Source organism: Rhinolophus ferrumequinum, chromosome 2 (assembly GCF_004115265.2).
Source record: "Rhinolophus ferrumequinum isolate MPI-CBG mRhiFer1 chromosome 2, mRhiFer1_v1.p, whole genome shotgun sequence".
NCBI lineage: Eukaryota > Metazoa > Chordata > Mammalia > Chiroptera > Rhinolophidae > Rhinolophus > Rhinolophus ferrumequinum.
Window position 1 is genome coordinate 13,307,028 of NC_046285.1, and position 17,737 is coordinate 13,324,764.

At 36.5% G+C, this 17,737-nt stretch overlaps 1 protein-coding gene across 11 annotated transcripts in view; it reads left to right on the forward strand.

Annotated features, from left to right (window-relative positions):
• The window catches only part of ROBO2 (roundabout guidance receptor 2), a 1,653,426-nt gene that overhangs the window by 1,115,873 nt on the left and 519,816 nt on the right, over positions 1–17,737 (forward strand). For all 11 annotated transcript variants that reach the window (XM_033131291.1, XM_033131233.1, XM_033131225.1 and 8 more), the window contains one exon: positions 5,793–6,119. In XM_033131291.1, coding sequence (XP_032987182.1) covers positions 5,793–6,119 — 327 coding nt within the window. The remainder of the gene's footprint in view (positions 1–5,792; positions 6,120–17,737) is intronic.

Genomic DNA, 17,737 nt, shown 5'->3' on the forward strand with positions numbered 1-17,737 from the left:
GACCTACCTAAGGTTTATCCCTCTTAGGGGTCACTGCTATAGTTGTGTAATATCTGATTTTAAGGGAGCTCAGAATTAATCCTCTCACACTTAATTACATCTAAATATTGACATTATAGCTGTATTTTTTGCATAGCTCCCTATCATCTGTCTGTCTATCTATCTATCTATCTATCTATCTATCTATCTATCTATCTATCTATCTATCTCTATCATCTCTTTATCTCTCATCTTTCTGTCTATCCTCTAGCTGGTAAGATCTTTCAACTCTAGTTTATGCCCTATTGCTGTTTCTGGCTGGCCTGATGATTAAATTTAAAACCTAAAATTATAAATGAAGAAAATAAACCTGTTGGTAAGAGTAAACACAAATTGTTACAATGCCTTGTATTAAATTTGTTCACAGTACCTTTACTCATGACTTTATTAACACATTTTTCTTGAGATGTGATTCATATGCCACATAATTCACTCATTTATAGTGTACACTATATCATTTCTATTATTTTCACACAGTTGTACAATCATCACTATAATCAATTTTAGAATATTTTCATCACCCTGAAAAGATTCCCTAGTTCCGCCCACCCCCCTCCCCAGCCCCTTTCACCTACACGAAACAACCACAGATTTGCTTTCTGTTCTAGGGATTTTCCTTTTCTGGACATTTCATAAAAAATGGAATCATATATGATTTATAAAATATGGTATTTGTAAAAAGGCACTATGAACAAATTTAATACAAAGCATTGTAACAATTTGTGTTCATGCTTACCAACAGGTTATTTTCTTCATTTATAACGTTAAGTTTTACATTAATCATCAGGCCAGAAACAACTAAAGTTTATGCCCTAGATAATAGATAGATAGATAGATAGATAGATAGATAGATAGATAGATAGATAGATAGATAGGGTGCTGTGCAAAAAATACAGCTACAATATCAAATGCATGATTTACAAATATTTTTTTCTGATTCTCTGGGTTGCCTTGTATTTTTTGATGTGTTATTTTCAAGTAGGAACATGTTTAAATTTTATGAAGTCCAATTTAGCTATTATTTGGTTTGTCACTTCTGCTTTTGGTGTCGTATCCAAGGTTTTCCCTAACTCAAGGTCATGAAAATTTGCTTCTATAATTTCTTCTAGTTGTTTGAGTTTTATCTCTTATATTTCGATTGTAGATGTTCTTTTGAAGTTTTGATCATAGTGGGAATAAAATTACTACAGGAATATCCAAATATGATGACACTAGAATAGTTTATATATGTTATAGTAATAATTGAATAAAATCCTGAATTGGACACGCTGGATTCTAAATCTTATTGTCAAATAGTTCAGAAATTGTGCCTCTTTTTTCTCATATATGTCTATTATTAAATATTTTATTTAATAAGTCTTCATTTAATTAAATGTACTTATTTAATTAATATATTTAAGATTTTATTCAGGCCTTACCCAGGCTAAGTGTTTAATAATGTAGGGAACTATGTGATATATACTTGTTAGTACTTTTAAACGTGGATGATTGACTTGCTTAGTTTTAATAATAGAACAACTGTGACAGTAGGGAGAATGTAGATGACTGAATATGGGAGATTAGAGAAGAGCAAGGAGGACATCTAAGAAGGTGATTGTAGTTTACCAGATGCTTGCTATGTGCAAAGTAGCATGCTATTCTTGATGCTTTTCAGGATCAGATTCTATGGCTGTGTGTCCAGACCTTTACATTTGGAAAGGTGTTACTGATTTGCAAACTATGTTTAGCTCTTTATGCGATGTTTTTTTTTTTATTATTACTTTTCTGATTTTTACTTTTAAAATAATTCTTACTTTTTATAACCTGCAAACTCCTCATTTGCTTTAGGGACCCAGTACTTACAATATTTCTTTATTACCTTCTTTATTGTGATATATAATATGATTACCTTATATGTAAATGCTTTGGGTTTTTTAAAGAAGATTTTTATGAAAAGAATATAACTAACATACAATATTATATTAGTTCCAGGTATATGTCATAGTTATTTAACGTTTATATGCCTAAATAAGTGATCACCATGATAAGTCCAGGAACCGTCTGACACTGTACCACGCTATCACAATTTTATTGACTCTATTCCCTATGCTGTACATTACATCACCTGCGCCAGATGCTTCAGAAGTGTCCCTTGTATGGGTTGTGTGTGCCATGCTGTTGTAGTTGAGCCTTGATTGCTGTTGGCACGTCAGTGGATGGTATTGACCCTCAGTCTGACTTGCTTTGGCCACATCCACAGCTTATGGTCTGTTGTGTGGGCAACTTACCCCACTGAGTGGAATTTGTCCTAGTGGGCTCTGGTGCCTGTAGAGATCGCACTTTGTGTGTGCCACTTGTGGAGCTAATTCGGTGGTGCTCTGTGTGGTCTGAAGCCAACCTCTAAGTATGTTGGTTTTGGGGCCTCTTGGGAGGGGCTCCAGTGCAGGCCCAGGTCACCCATTGTGACCAGTGGGGGACTACCTGGTAGGAGGTACAAAGCGATGCGTGGTTGTTCGCCACCTGCACTAAACTTGTAGGCACATAGGAGATGCCATGATGCGAAATGAGATGGTTGCCACATCCCTGGGGTAGCTCCCCAAAAAGCCAGGACACCCCAAGGCCTGTTGCCACCTGCTAGCTCCCTTGAGGTTCAGCTGCTGATAAAGCCTCAGGTGGTACACCAGTTTGGTGAGGCAGAGTGTGAGGGAGTCACTAGAGTGGGAAGAATTGTGTTCACCAGGTTAATGTAGACTCTGGTTTGGTGCCAGTGCTGATCTTGGAGCTACTCAGCAAAAGTCTCAGAGCACACCCAGTCCAGTCACCACCCATCTGGGGCCCACAGACCCAGATGTTTTCCAAGAAAGAGTGCAATGCGGGCAGGGCTGGCTCCTCACTGAGAAAGTGCCTCCAGCATTGGTGCAGTTGGGGAAGGCAGGGTTTCAGGGGAGCTCACCAGACCAATCAGATTCAGATTTGGTCATGTGGGGGTGGGCTTATCACAGGAAAGATGGCATTTGGCTGCTGGCTGCACAGGAGAAGGACCCCATAGAGGGAATGGCAACTGTCCTCCAGTCCTCACCTAAAACCACACACCTCAGTCTTTCCTTGTGTGTCTTTGATGCACCCTGAGTCACCGTCTCTCTGCCAAAGCCCAGGGTGCATGCTTGCAAGTGAGTCTGTTTATGGACCCTTAAGAGGATGGCTGGGTTTTTCATAGCTTTCCGTCCCATCTGGATGATCAGAATCCCCACTGTTTTTTACAGCCAGATGTTGTGGGGTCTCTTCCAGGCAGCAGTACTCCGGGATGGGAAGCCTGTGTGGATCTGGGGTCACTCGCTCATTTGAGGGGAATCTCCGAGGCTGAGATATCCCTCCTGATTCTCAACCGCCATATGGAGTTTTGCTGCTGGCCTGTTCTATGTCTCTGCCCCTTCTATGAGTCTCGACGTTGCTTCTTCTTTATAATCTTTAGTTATAAAACTTCTATTTGACTAGACTTAAGATGGTTCTCCTAGACTTAAGATGGTAGATTGTTCTGTAAGTTAGTTGTAATTTTAGTGTGCTTATCGAAGGAAACAGGCGCAATGTTTACCTACTTGGCCATCTTGGATCTCTTCCCTGGATTTCTTTAGTTCTTTTTTGTTTTTAAATCTGACCTGTGTACTATAAACTGTTCTTTTTTTTTTTTAAGTTTTTATTGCGGAATAGTGGGGTACAGTGTGTTTCTCCAGGCCCCATCTGCTCCAAATCATTGTCCTTCAATCTAGTTGTGGAGGATGCAGCCCAGCTTGAAGTCCAGTTGCTGTTTTCCTTCTTTATTTGAAGGGGCCCAGCTCTGCAGCCCACCATCCCATGTGGGAATTGAACCGGCAGCCTTGTTGTTGAGAGTTCGTGCTGTAACCAACTGAGCCATATGGACGCCCCTCCAGAAGTGCAGCGGTGGCTTGTTGTCTTCAATCTAATTGTGGAGGGTGCAGGTCACTGGCCCATGAGGCAACCCTGTTCTAACCAACTGAGCCATCCGGCCACACCTATAAACTATTCTTTTATTTTAGGTATCTAGCATGTGTAATATTTAAGTTACTTCTCGGATCTGATGAGATAACAAATGGTAATCAGCAACTTTTAAAATGTAATCCTCTTTAGGAAAGAAAAGATTTATTCACTACCAAATTGAATTTCCTCTGTCAAATTAAAATATTCATTTTTAATTAATATTGAACGTAAACTAGAATAATATTGAGGAATAAATATTACTTGTGTTTATTAAGCAGAAATGTGCTAATATTAGGTGATTGCTTGGGAAATTTTAAGAGCAAACTTTTAAAAGCCCATATGTAGTTTATCATTATGTCCTCACATGTGATTATTTCTCTCAGTATCTCCTTTAGATTAATTTGCAGCAGTTGGTAGGAGCTTTCCACCAATAATGGCCATAGATAGCTTATAAATTAAAAATATTCAAAGACGTTATGCTAAGTGTTCTTAAAATACCAACAGGACTTTTGCTTCCTGTTTTTTATACCCCTCAATGGCCCTATTTTCATTGAAGCCACATGGAAGTCACTGATACCTATTACTCTTCCTTCCCATATGGTGATATACCAAATTCTATCAAATGTCGTTTTTTGATATGACTTAAATCTTCCTCCATTTTTCTACTGTCCGCAGCATTTCTCAAGGTCAGTTTATGTTTAATGGTTTTTTGGGGTATTTAAGTAACTCTTAACTGTCGTTTTGCTTCCATTGCTATCTATCTTATACTGTAGGCCAAAAGTGTCTTTTTAAATATACAAATAGTCAAGTTACTGCCCTCTCGAAAAGTGTTAGCTGTATGGACTAAAAGTCATACATGTTAGCATGGTATTTAAAGCCCTTTGTCTATGGCTCCAATCCTACATTTACCCTCACCTGCCACATCAACGACCTCCCTGATTATGAAATGTACTGTGCATATACTCTCACTTCCTTGTTCTTTTGCTCATGTTGTTCTTCAATCTGAGTGTCTTTCTTCCTCTATTGACATATTTTTATTCTTTACGGTTCAATTTAAATGCCACCTTTTGGGGGAGAGAGTTCTTATTTAGAGTTAACTTTTTTGCCCCGTTTTCTTTCTATGAGGCATTTATTGGACTTTCATACAGCACATTTCAGTTTAACATAGTGATTCTACTTTAGTTCCTCAGTCAGACATAACTGGATTTAAATTCTGCCTCTACTGCTTACTTCCTCTATATTTCTGGGCAGTTGACGTAATTTCCTAAGCTTCCTCTTTGTCTGTTGAATTGAGTTAATATTTGTATGTAATTCTCAGGTCTCTTTTTATATTAAGTCTGATAACAAAACGTTAGCATGATAAACAGTATCTAACTGTGTATTCTAGGTACTTACCCACTTGCTTTTCTACCCCGTAGTGGTAAGCACTGTGAGGACAGGAATTAGTCTTACTCATCTGAGTTCTCATTCTGACACGCTGCTGACAGAAGAAAATATCATCTTCTCTTTTACTTTTGCTTGTCATGGTTTATGGGACATGTTAAACCTAATTCATTAGAATTAACATATTATATTTATTGCTATATTGTCTCATTCCACAAAGGAATTGGGATGACTTATCGGTTGCATAAAAACACAAGAGTGACGCATGAGTAAAATCGTAGTAACTGTACTTTGAATAATTGAAGAGTTAAATTTCACCAGTGTGAACTTAAGTGACACAAAAGCTATAGATAAGAAAATACTAAAGCTTGTGTTCATTCTGTCATATTTTGTAGGATCGCGTCTTCGCCAGGAGGACTTTCCCCCACGGATTGTGGAGCACCCTTCAGATGTCATTGTTTCTAAGGGAGAGCCCACCACTTTGAACTGTAAGGCTGAGGGCCGCCCAACACCCACCATTGAGTGGTACAAAGATGGTGAGAGGGTGGAGACTGACAAGGATGATCCCCGGTCCCATAGGATGCTGCTGCCCAGCGGATCCTTATTTTTCTTGCGCATTGTGCATGGGCGCCGAAGTAAACCTGATGAGGGAAGCTACGTCTGCGTTGCAAGGAACTATCTTGGTGAAGCAGTGAGTCGAAATGCATCTCTGGAAGTGGCATGTAAGTAACGTAATGAACCTCATAAATGGCATGCATGTTTACTTTGATTAATTCCTAGTAAGTTGCGATTTGTTCCCATAGACAATGCCTAAAATATAAAAGAATCTACACATTCTACATAATTTTCCTTTGCCTTCTCCAAAGAAATCTGGTTAACATAATGTCAAGACCAGGTGTTGCAGTACATTTGTTTATGTTAAAGCAAGGTGGTGATGATGCTGGTCATTTTTAAAATTTGAATTATTAATGAGAGATATATACAAGTATTAAATTTGGCTACGTTATAATAAAAATTTCGTGTAACAGGACATCAAATACAACATATACATTCAATATTGTACTGATTTCTGTTTTATATATATATATGTATATTTAGATATATATATATATATATTTATATATATATATTAAATATACATATATATATATTTAGATATATATATATATATATATCAGGAAATTTTATTAGTGAATTTAAAAAAGAATATACTCTCTAGGTTAAATTAACTCTTTTACTTCTAGGCTACATTCAAGAATTATTGCCCAAGGCATCATATTGGGAAGAACAACAGATTTTTTTTTTTTTAATCAAAAAGTTAATCAGAGAAGAGATCTGATTTCTGTAGGATAGAATGTTCATACACAGGAGGGACTCAGTCAGTATTGGTAATCAGCAATAGCTAAGGATTTTCCCTGACTCTGATATTAAAACACACACACACACACACACACACACACACTCACACACACACACACACACACACACACGGGGTCCCAAAAAAATGTATACACATTTTAAGAAAGGAAATAGCTACTGAAATTGTAATACTTAATATATATCAATAACAAACGATGTATACAAGTCCTGTTTGACTTCTGCAATTACAAGAGGTGCTCAAAGTGGTTACCATCAGCGTCCAGACACTTTTGATTACAGCAAACTCCTGCTTGAGCAACGTTGACCAAAGCGTCCACTTGGATACATTTTTTTGGCATCCCTGGTATGTGTGTATATATACATACATGTATTTATTATGTATATGTATATGTATTTATTATGTGTATATATATGTATTTATTAATCAGATAACCCAGAAACACTAATAAATTAAGGTATTCATGCTTTGCAGCTATCTGAACATTGATTGCATAACTTCATAGATTGTTTTCCAGAACAAATTGAAGAATACGGTAGATTCTTGTTTCTTTTGTTTGGTTTATAAACAAGAATTTGGTGACCATATGTTTGACATTATCTATATTGAGGAGAGATTTTATCTAGAATTAATTCTGAATAAATGCCTGCAATTGGGCCTTTAAAAAGTTTGTACCTTTTAACTTTCTGGTTGTACCAGTAGGTCTCCATACATGAGATAATTGAGTAATTTCAGTAGACATGAGTCTTATATGTCTTACTTATATGTCTGGAAGAGTAGTGCTAAATAATAAATCATGGTCTCATGTCTGTAATTAAAATTGAACTGTGCTTACATGCTACAAGGTATCACACTAGACTGTAAAACTTGTGTATTGCATATTGAAATTCTCAATGATGTGTCATTACCTTTTATCATAACCTTTATATATGAAAGCATCTTTTAGTAAACAAAATCATGGTTTTCTTACTCATTTATCCCAATGAAAGCATTTGTTCTCAAGTGTCCAGTCTCTTGATTTAAAGTTTGTACCCGGAAACGGGAACACATTGATGCTTGAAGTGTGTAAATCCAGTAGGAAAAGATTAGAAGAATCCTAAGAATCAAATTTGTTTTTAAAGGGCCTCATAATACGAGCATTAGAATGTTAGATAGTGATGCCATTTTGCACTGGACACAAGGCAGTTTCATTTTTATGACTTACTTTTAAAAGCAGTTAAATACCATTTAGAGAGATTTGAAATACACATTAAAATCTCAAGTGTGCAAGTATTCCAAATTGCTCCATTTTTATTTTGAAATATTTCTGGAACTTTCCAAACTTATTGAAATATTTCAATGAAAATTTTATTGACCTTTTCCCCTACGAGATCCTGTTACAGTAAAAACAGAGTGTTCCAAAAAATGTATATACATTTTAAGAAAGGAAAAAACTGCATTAAAATTGTAATAATACATACAGATAACAAAAGATGAATACAAGTCATGTGTATACATTTTTTAGACACCCGGTATAACAGGTGCTATTCTCCCCTTTTATAGATAAAATGAAACCCATGATAGTTAAATGACCAAGACATAGACATTAAGTTCATGGGAAATTCAAGATCAGATCCTGATTCTTTTAATTTTCAGTTTTATAGAATTATGTTGTATTTTGAAAAACTCTTATATGAAATCTAGCCTATTTTATATAAATAAAAATTAAGAATTTTTCATTTTGTTCTTTTTATCTACTTAGCACCACATAACTATTTTAATACTTAACTAACTTGTGTTCTTAATGTTAAAGTTTATCTAAATTGGCCAGTCATTTTATTGTTGGGCAAGTAAATGCTTTGTTTTTCTTCTTGAACTTTAGCTTTGTTAATATTGCTTTCAATACACATGAATTTTGTACTTTTATTTAATCTGAAGGATTGCTTTCTTTCCTAACTGCATCATTAATAATGAATCAAACTGTTTTAGGAGGAAAATCTTAAACCATGTTTTTTTTTTCACCCTGTAATGTGACAGTAGCTTTTTAAGTTTAAAATCAATGAGCTTTGAGAAATGCTACAAATATTTCTGACCTAGAGAGGAAAACAAGAAGTCTTCTAAATTGAATTTAGCTAGTGAATACATTTCTTCTAATGCCATGTCGACAGTTCATGCCATTTGAGGCAACGCAGCATCAAATAGTGTTCATTTATATGCTGCTCATCTCTTTCGCATTAGCTCATTATATTCTGTCTTTCCTTATGTGTTTCATAAAAAGTATTAATATGGAAATTTGGATTAAGCACTGTGATTTCGCAATATTATTGGTAACCAATGTGTATTTTTATAAAATGGTAGAGGAACAGCTGCAGATTATGTAATTGTGTGACCTTTGTATTTTAGAACACTCAACGTAAATGCACAGATATGGCACATCCATTTTTTTTTTTTTTCCATTAAAGGGAAAAATGGAAGCCTAAAAACATTGAGTATTTGGAGAACTGCTAGTAGCTCGATAAGACGTTGGTAGGCAGCGTATGAGGCATGGGCTGCTTCATAACATCTAGAATTTTTTTGTTATGTTAGAGGAGAGTCTTTGAAAGAGAATTGAAAAGTGGGTTTAAGGAATGATGACTGAAATCAGAAGAATTAAGAAGCTGCCCAATAACTCAGAAGAGTTTATGTTAGACTTTTAAACTGAAAATAACCGTGAAGATAGAAAGGAAATAGTTTGAATCACATGTAGAAATTATAAATCATACTCCTTTAAGGTCAATTTTGGTGACAGAGGGTGATTCCTATGTCTGTGTGTGTGTGTGTGTGTGTGTGTGTGTGTGTGTGTGTGTGTACTTTTTGTTTTGCTTTGCTTTTGCAGAGTGACTGGGTATATAGTACTACCATGCATAGGAATAGCAGATGCAGAAAAAATAACTGTAGTAGGAACTGGAGAAGAAAATCAGCTTTGGCTCTATTGTTTGCCTTACCAGTGAGATATCAAGCTAAAAATATGTTCTCTTAAAAAAAAAAAAAAAAAAAAAGGAAAAAAAAGAAAAAAGAAAAGCTTCTGAAATTGAGAGCAAGGTCTTTCTGAGACAGAGGTTGAAGCCACAGGAGTAGGTAGAAGTAGACATGGTTGCCCAGGCAGCCTGTGTGCAAGGAATGGTTCACGTGGGCTGAGACCACTCCCATTGTTGGGAACCTCTATATTTAATGGTGGGCAAAGGAACGAAGTGCCAGGAGACTCAGAGAAGATTTCAGAATTGATAGGATACGGAGAGTAAAGTGACAAGGAAACCAAGGAAATAATTTTAAGAATGAAAAAATGGTTGACAATGTAAATGCCACCCAGTGGTCACATAAAGTGTATCTGTGGGCTCTGGGAATGGAAAGAGCACGCAGCTGAAAATGAGGAGGTGGTGGGCTTGGAGTGAAAAATGCTGCCTGTTCTTCCCAGAATTGAGCTCTGAATGGGGTGTGAGGGAACTAGAGCAGGGTGACTTTTTGTCATGGGGCGTGGTGCTCTGCATTGTACCATGAGGAACAGCATCTCTGGCCCCTGCTAAAGGAGATGCGTGGGACTCTCCCAACCCCATTTGTGACAACCAGAGGTGTCTCCAAACACTGCCAAATGTCCCTGGGGTGGGGATGCGTCAAAATAGTTGAGGATTACTAATCTAGGTGTATCTAGGTGGTTAAGAGTGTATGGATAAGTAGGAAACTAGCTTGTTACAAGTTTTATGGTGGAATGACTAGTGATACAAAAATATGCAAATTTTTTGACCCTCTTTGCTTCACCTTAGTTTTCATTTTTAATTTAACTCTTGGTTTCTGCTGTTGTATGAAATGTGCAGTTTTATTGATAACCATCTGTCTTGACTGATGGTATAGAAGTCCACCTGTTCTTTACCATAATGTATTTGTTCTCTTTTTTTGTTGTCCTTTAATATGTACTTCACTTTTACATAAAGGAACAATATAATGGAGGAAAAAAAATATTCAGGACCAATCATTGCAATGAAGATTTAAATGACTTACGTCATATTTGCTTTTCCCCTGTTTCTTTTGGGGGACAAAAAAAAAAAGCAGTCTTGAAAGTACTTTTCAAATCACTGAACTCAAGAAAGGTCTTTAGGCAAAAAATGATTTTTACATATTTAGAAGAGAATTGCGGAGTCCACAGTAAGTCACCTGGCACTGAAGAAGTTAATACACAGTTTTCTGATGGGACCCCCAAGAGAGCCTAGGCATAGCGGGTGGAGGAGATAGGATTTCAGTTAGAACACCGGTCTTCCCTGTGTTTGGAGCAGAAGGAGCACAGGGGTCCTCATCCAGAGTGTGGCTGCCTGTGATGCAGCCAGAGTCAGTGGCAGTCCCTAGAGATAGCAGCTGTAGCCCCAGGTGGTAAATATATGACAGCATCTTGATCTATCGACCCGGGTAAGAGGGGGTTCTGGCCTAAATGAAAATTCATGAAAAATTGATGAAGTCCCCAGATTATTTTTTCCGTTTTCTTTTCTTAGCATTACTCCAGTGCAGAGAGAGGAGATTAAGGTGGTGAATGCTTTAGTAGCAAGGGGGCTGTGGTTCAAAGTTCAGGGGTCACATAGAAACCGATCTTTTTCTTTCCTTCTTTCTTTCTCTTTCTTTCTTTCTTTCTTTCTTTCTTTCTTTCTTTCTTTCTTTCTTTCTTTCTTTCTTTCTTTCTTCTCTTCTTACTTCTAAAGCAGAATACAAGAACTTTTATTTACCTTTGCTTTGTTAAAAGTAAAACAAAATAATATTGCTAAATGTCTAAAAGTTGGCTTTTGATGCAGCTACACAAGAAAGAATGGATGTAATTCATAATTTAACTGGGAACAAAAATAGATTGAATTTCATGACTGTAGGGTGATTTCTGTTCTTTTTTTCTTTTCTTTCTTTTGTGTGTGAGTGTGTGTGTGTGTGTGTGTGTGTGTGTGTGTGTGTGTGTCATTTATTAAGACCCATACTGCAAGAGTCATTTAGAGAAGGAAAAGGTCTTGCATTATTTATGGTCACAGATTGCTAGAATAGCAAAGCTATGGAACACTCTACAAACATAATGATCCTATTTGCTTTAAATCCAAAACTAAATTGATGTTTTAACTCTACAAGATAGAGAGGTAACAGAAGTAGACTGATTTTAGTAACAGAGGTCACAGGTGGCATTAAAAATGAACACAAGGTAAATTGTTTTCTTGATATTTCAAGTTAATATGTATTGTTCTTCTCTAAAAAAAATCAGTTTGGCTATAAATGTGTATTATTCAGGAAAAATACCTATATGCTTCCGAAAGAGACACGATAGATTAAATTGAAAAAAAAAAAAAGGCTTAGCCATGGAGAACTTTCTAAAACCACATTATTGAGATATAATTCACATACTATATCATTTACCCATTTAAAGTGTACAATTCAATGTACTTAACTATGTTCCAGAATTATTAAACCAACACCAAGATCTAATTTAGAACATGTTCCCTACACCTTATACCCATTAGCAATCAATTCCTGTTGCCCCAGAAACTGCCCCAGTCTTAAGCAAACATTAATCTACTTTCTGCTGCTATACATTTGCCTATTTTGGACTTTCATATAAATGGGATCATACTGTATATGGCTTTTTTGACTAGCTCCTTTCCTTAGTATAATATTTGCAAAGATCGTCCTTCTTGTAGCATGTATCGGTACTTCATTCCTTTCTATTGCTGAATAATATTCCACTGTGTGGATATACCACATTTATTCATCCACTTATCAGTTACTTAATAGGCATTCGGGTGTTTCCACTTTTTGTCTAGTATGAATAATGTTCCTATGAATGTTACTGTACCAGCTTTTGGGTGACATATGGTTTCATTTAGGTCTTCTCTTAGGTATAAACCTAAGAGTAGATTTGCTTAGTCATGTGGTAACTCTGTTTAACTTTTTGAGAGATTTATATGTAACACTTAAGTGTAGATAAAATATTTTTAGTGTCAATAAGTTAATTGTATCTAAATCCCCTTTTAGTATAAAGCACAGCCATGAAACATTGCCAGTATTTGATAAATATTATTCAATGGCTGGTATGTTACACTTCCTGTGTCATATGCTCATATTTTAAGATAAGATTAAACTAAAATATAAAACAATTATTTGAAAATATTGAATGGCCACAAAGTTTCCATTATGTTTTCTTTTGATCCAGTTATTTAATTCAAGTGAGTATGAATTGATGGAATAAATTCTGAAATCACTTCCACTTACAGAACTTCTACCAGATTTTGTTGACTTTGACCCTATTTAATTTGACTAATCTTGCTGTTTTAGTCTTCGCTCCATTTTCTGTGATATTTTATATTTTTTCTGAAAGCAGGCAATGTTCTGCCTTCTCAGGAAATGATGTTACCTTTCTTGAGAATAACTGACATCACCTTTCCTTTTCACAGTTGCTTTTTCTTCCAAATAGCTTAGATTTTTCGTTGGAACGCTTTGAACAGCAAATGATATGAGCAAGTCTTTGAATAAGAAATTAATGAGCAATTATAATAGAAGTTGGTTAAGTAATTCCAGGAGTGGGGAAACAGAGACGTGTTATCACCATATCATGACTTTCCTAAAACAAATAAATATGCAAACACATTTGTTCATTTAAATGCATAAGAGGCAGTGGGTCAAACTGGAACTGATATGTGTCTTCATAGATTTTGACCAAAAATGAATATAGGAGCAAGTGGTTTTTCATGATCGCTCTAGTTGTATTTCTAAAACTTTCAAGAGAGAATTCAAAGTTTTTGGTCGGGTGAGGAGGGTACACTCATAGCTCAAGGCACTTGGGCCATGTTACGGGCTGAATAGTCTCCCCCCTGAATTTTATATGCTGAAGCCCTAACCTCCAGCACCTCAGAACGTGACTGTGTTTGGAGGTAGGACCTTTAAAATGGTACAATGTGAAGATGTAGCCCTTAGGGTGGGCCCTAATCTGACCTGACTAGTGTCCTTATAAGAAGGAATTTGGACACATAAAGAGACACCCTGGATGCGCAAGCCCAGAGGAAAGACACAGGGAGAAGACAGCCATCTGCAAGTCTGCAGGAGCGGTCTCAGAAGAAACCAAACCTGCCAACACCTTAGTCTTGGACTTTCTGCTTCCAGACCTGTGAGAAGTAACAGTTTTGTTGTTTAAGCCACCTAGTCTGGTATTTTGTTATGGCAGTTGTAGCAAATTCATACAGGCCATTAATTTTCCAACATGAGTAGCACCAAGTAAGAGATTGTGTTAAGAGGGAAATACGTGATGAGCACCATATACTCTTTGCACTCAGCAGAGTTTATACTGCCCTGCATCCATGATGCCGGCCTGAGGCTGTTTTAGAAGAAATCTGTAAACTCAATTGAAAGCATTATAAACCATGAATGTGTCAGCAGCAGAGAATCAATCTACAGCATATTGAACTGGAAACAAAGGACAAAGTAGCAAATATTGTGGTATTAGGAAAGAGACAATCTTAGAGGGTATACATGTGTGTACATGCACACATCTATATTGTTTGGGTTTTGTGTGTGACCTTTTCCTTTTGTGATATTCCATTTAATTCCTTCAAATGCAGGCTGCTTCTTAAATCTTCACAAATGAAGGTGTGAAATTGCTACTCCTGGGAAAGATGTCTGTACCTATGATCTATTTAAATATGTCTAATGCTGTATTTTGCTATCGGGTTTCTGTTGATTGAATTAACTGTATCCAACCCCTCTTAGCACAAGTCTCAAGTTGCTATTCACTCAAATTAGTCTGAATTCACTCTGATTCCATGGAAAACACATACATGAAATTAAATCTTGATGTCCTCTACTTTTCAAAAGATTGTTTCCCAAAACAATATTATCCTGATCTCTGCAGACATGGGAATCCTACCCGTGAAATGGCAGACACAATTTTCATAATGATGCCATGTGTGTCACACCAAGACATTTTGAGGTGCACTCTTGTTTTTAACCCCAGAAACCTTTTTTGATAGAGTTAAGAATATTCAAAGTTTCGGTGGCTTTCCCACCTTCAAACCTTCAATTTATTACATTTCAACTGGTGTACAAACATAAGTTGATTTCACTGAAAAAGTATAGAGGTTGACATGATTTCTAGGAAACATAATTTTGTGCTGCAACTTGTATGTTTTTCTCTCAAGATTTTTGTTTCAGCAGAATGACAGGTCTCCAGTTTCCCTTCTTTAGATTGAATTTGTTTCTGATAATTATAATAAACATCTTTCAAGTCTGAAGCAGCCCCCACAAGGTTTCTATAATTATATGAAGAAGGCTGTACTTCTTTCATGCATGAGTCAGTATATATGGTAAGCTCTTTACAGGAGAGTAGAAGTGAAAAAAATAGGTGAAATTTTGTTCAACTCTGGAAATTTCCTTCTGTACAAAAGTTTGTAATATCCTGTGGCTTAATTGCTAAAGGATAAGGTTCAGTTTTAATATTGACACATTCTTTCCACTATATACCATTGGAATTGATTTTTCCTCTTAGGAGATATTCAAAAGGGAAAAAAAACAACAAAAAACACTCCCAACCATCCATTTTTTTAATTAGGAAATATTCATACATTTTTGCAACAGGATACATGTTTAATAAGAAGTAATCTAGGAAAGCAATATTGGGTCCATGCATGGGGTGATTTCTGTAAACTCTCTGAATATCCCCAGCACTACCATACTTGGGCTGCTCAGGCATCAATATTTTAGTGTCTCTGGCCCTTGGAGAGAAGTTCAGCAAAGCTTGTAAGAGAAGCAGGTGTGTTCATGATGTGACAGATATATAGGACCAGACCCTCATGAATCCCAGCAGGATTTTTGTATGTTTATTTTGTTTTGCTTTTTTGTTTTTGCAGAAAGTCAGCCACCAAAAATAGCCTGCGGTCATTTATTCATTGGTTGGGCTAAGCCTGTTATATGATCAGTCCTCAAAAGGCCAGCAAACAGGGGTGGTCGGATGGCTCAGTTGGTGAGAGCGCCAGCTCTGAACAACGGGGTTGCGGGTTCGATTCCCACATGGGCCAGTGAGTGATCTGCGCCCTCCACAACTAGATTGAAGGACAACGACTTGGAGCTGATGGGCCCTGGGGAAAAAAAATCACACTGTTCCCCAATATTCCACCCCTCCCCACCAAAAAAGCCAGCAAACAAGGTTGTCAGGCTGGGTTATAGACAGCAAGAAAAGTCTGACTGGCCGATGCCATTAGCCCACTGAGTAGCGTTGCAAGTAGGGCCTAGAAATTGAGTTTAAATGAATTCTAAGAAGACAAGCTCTTTTTTCTATCACCTGTATATTTTTTTCTGAGCATCAAGCCATTTCCCACTTATACCAGTACTTTTTAGTATTTAGATAAACAATCATTAAGTTTTTTAAGTTGTTATCTAATATCTAAGTCTGTCCCAAAAGTTTAGGACAAATTTTACAGTGTGTGTGTGTGTAAACATAAGGTGACTATTTCCAAATATAAGTGGTATTTAATATATACCATTTTATATATATCAACCTGCCTCATTTTCCTCCTTATTTCCTCCTTCTTGGTTTCTCTGCTTATTTACATCGAATGAGGACATTGTGTTTTTCCTTAAATCACTTTAACGTCTTCATTGGGTTTCCTTGTTATTAGGAGTAAAAAGCTGCTTAAGAGGTCATGCTTGTGTTATAGGTAAGAATCCTGGAAAGCCCCTTCAAGAGACAGCTAACCTTCCATAGTGGTGTAGGGTAAGCGCCTTCCGAAAGGATATGCTGCCACAGGAGTTAGAAGGAGTGGCACCAAATGCTTCTGGATGAAAATGAATGAAACGGGGCTTTAGAAAATTGGAGAGAAGTATAAAAGCAACGGCCTGAGGATGTGTTTGGCTAGTTTGGGGGAAAATTAGTATGTTCATTGAAATGGAGTATATAAATAGAGAAGTGGAGGGACATAATTAAAGTAGAGAGGTAGAAATTGGTAATGACTAAACAAACTAAGGATCTTGCATGTTATCCTAGAAGATCTAAGGGAATCCTTCCTTGTTTTTTGATTTGGGAGCGGTACTTACATGGTATGAAAGGAGATGTGTCAAACACAGTGTGAGGTAGATTGGAGTGTGGAAGAGTGTGGGGGAAGGAGAGCTACTACCAGGTAAAGTATAGTAAGATGAGGGTTGAATTAATCTGGTGAGTTCAACGGATATATTAGAAAAAGAGGAGATGGCATTCCAAAGGAAAATTGAAGAAATAAAGGAATTTAAGAAATAAATTTACGGTTGAAGGGATATAAATTTAGTTTGCTATATATTTATACAGTACCTTCTTACTGCTAAGTACTCAACTAGGTGTTGATACTTAAAACAGAACACGAATCGTTCAATAGGTATAGAGTTTCAGTTTTGCTGCAGGATAAAAAAGTCCTGGAGATCTGTTGTACAACAGTGTGAATATACTTAACAATATTGAACTTAAAAGTGAACCATTTCACTTAAAAATAGTTAAGGTGGTATATTTTACGTTTTTGTTTTGTTTTGTTTTATGTCAGTTATAAACAAAAAACAGAATAAGGCATGACTCATGCCATCAAAGTGTTCAGCAGGATGGAAAAAATGTGGTAAGTCCTAGGACAAGGAACAACTGATGTTTTAGGATTTCAGAGGGAGAAGAGGTTGCTTCTGCCAAAGGTATTTTGGAACAGGTAAAATGATTTCTCTGGATAGAAAATTAGCAATAATGATTGCTGCTATTTACTAAGTGCCAGGCTTTTTGTCTACGTTTTTTATACTCATGGTTTATTCCATTCTAAAAACAACCCTATTATTTCCATTTATTATATCTGAGGCCCAAAGAGTTAATTTGGCAATTTTGACACAGCAAGAAGAGTTAGGATTTGAACCCAGTCAGCCTTCCTCTAGAACCTGTTTTCTTCACCTCTCTGCTGAGTCCTCGTAGATTCATTTAAATAATGAACAAAA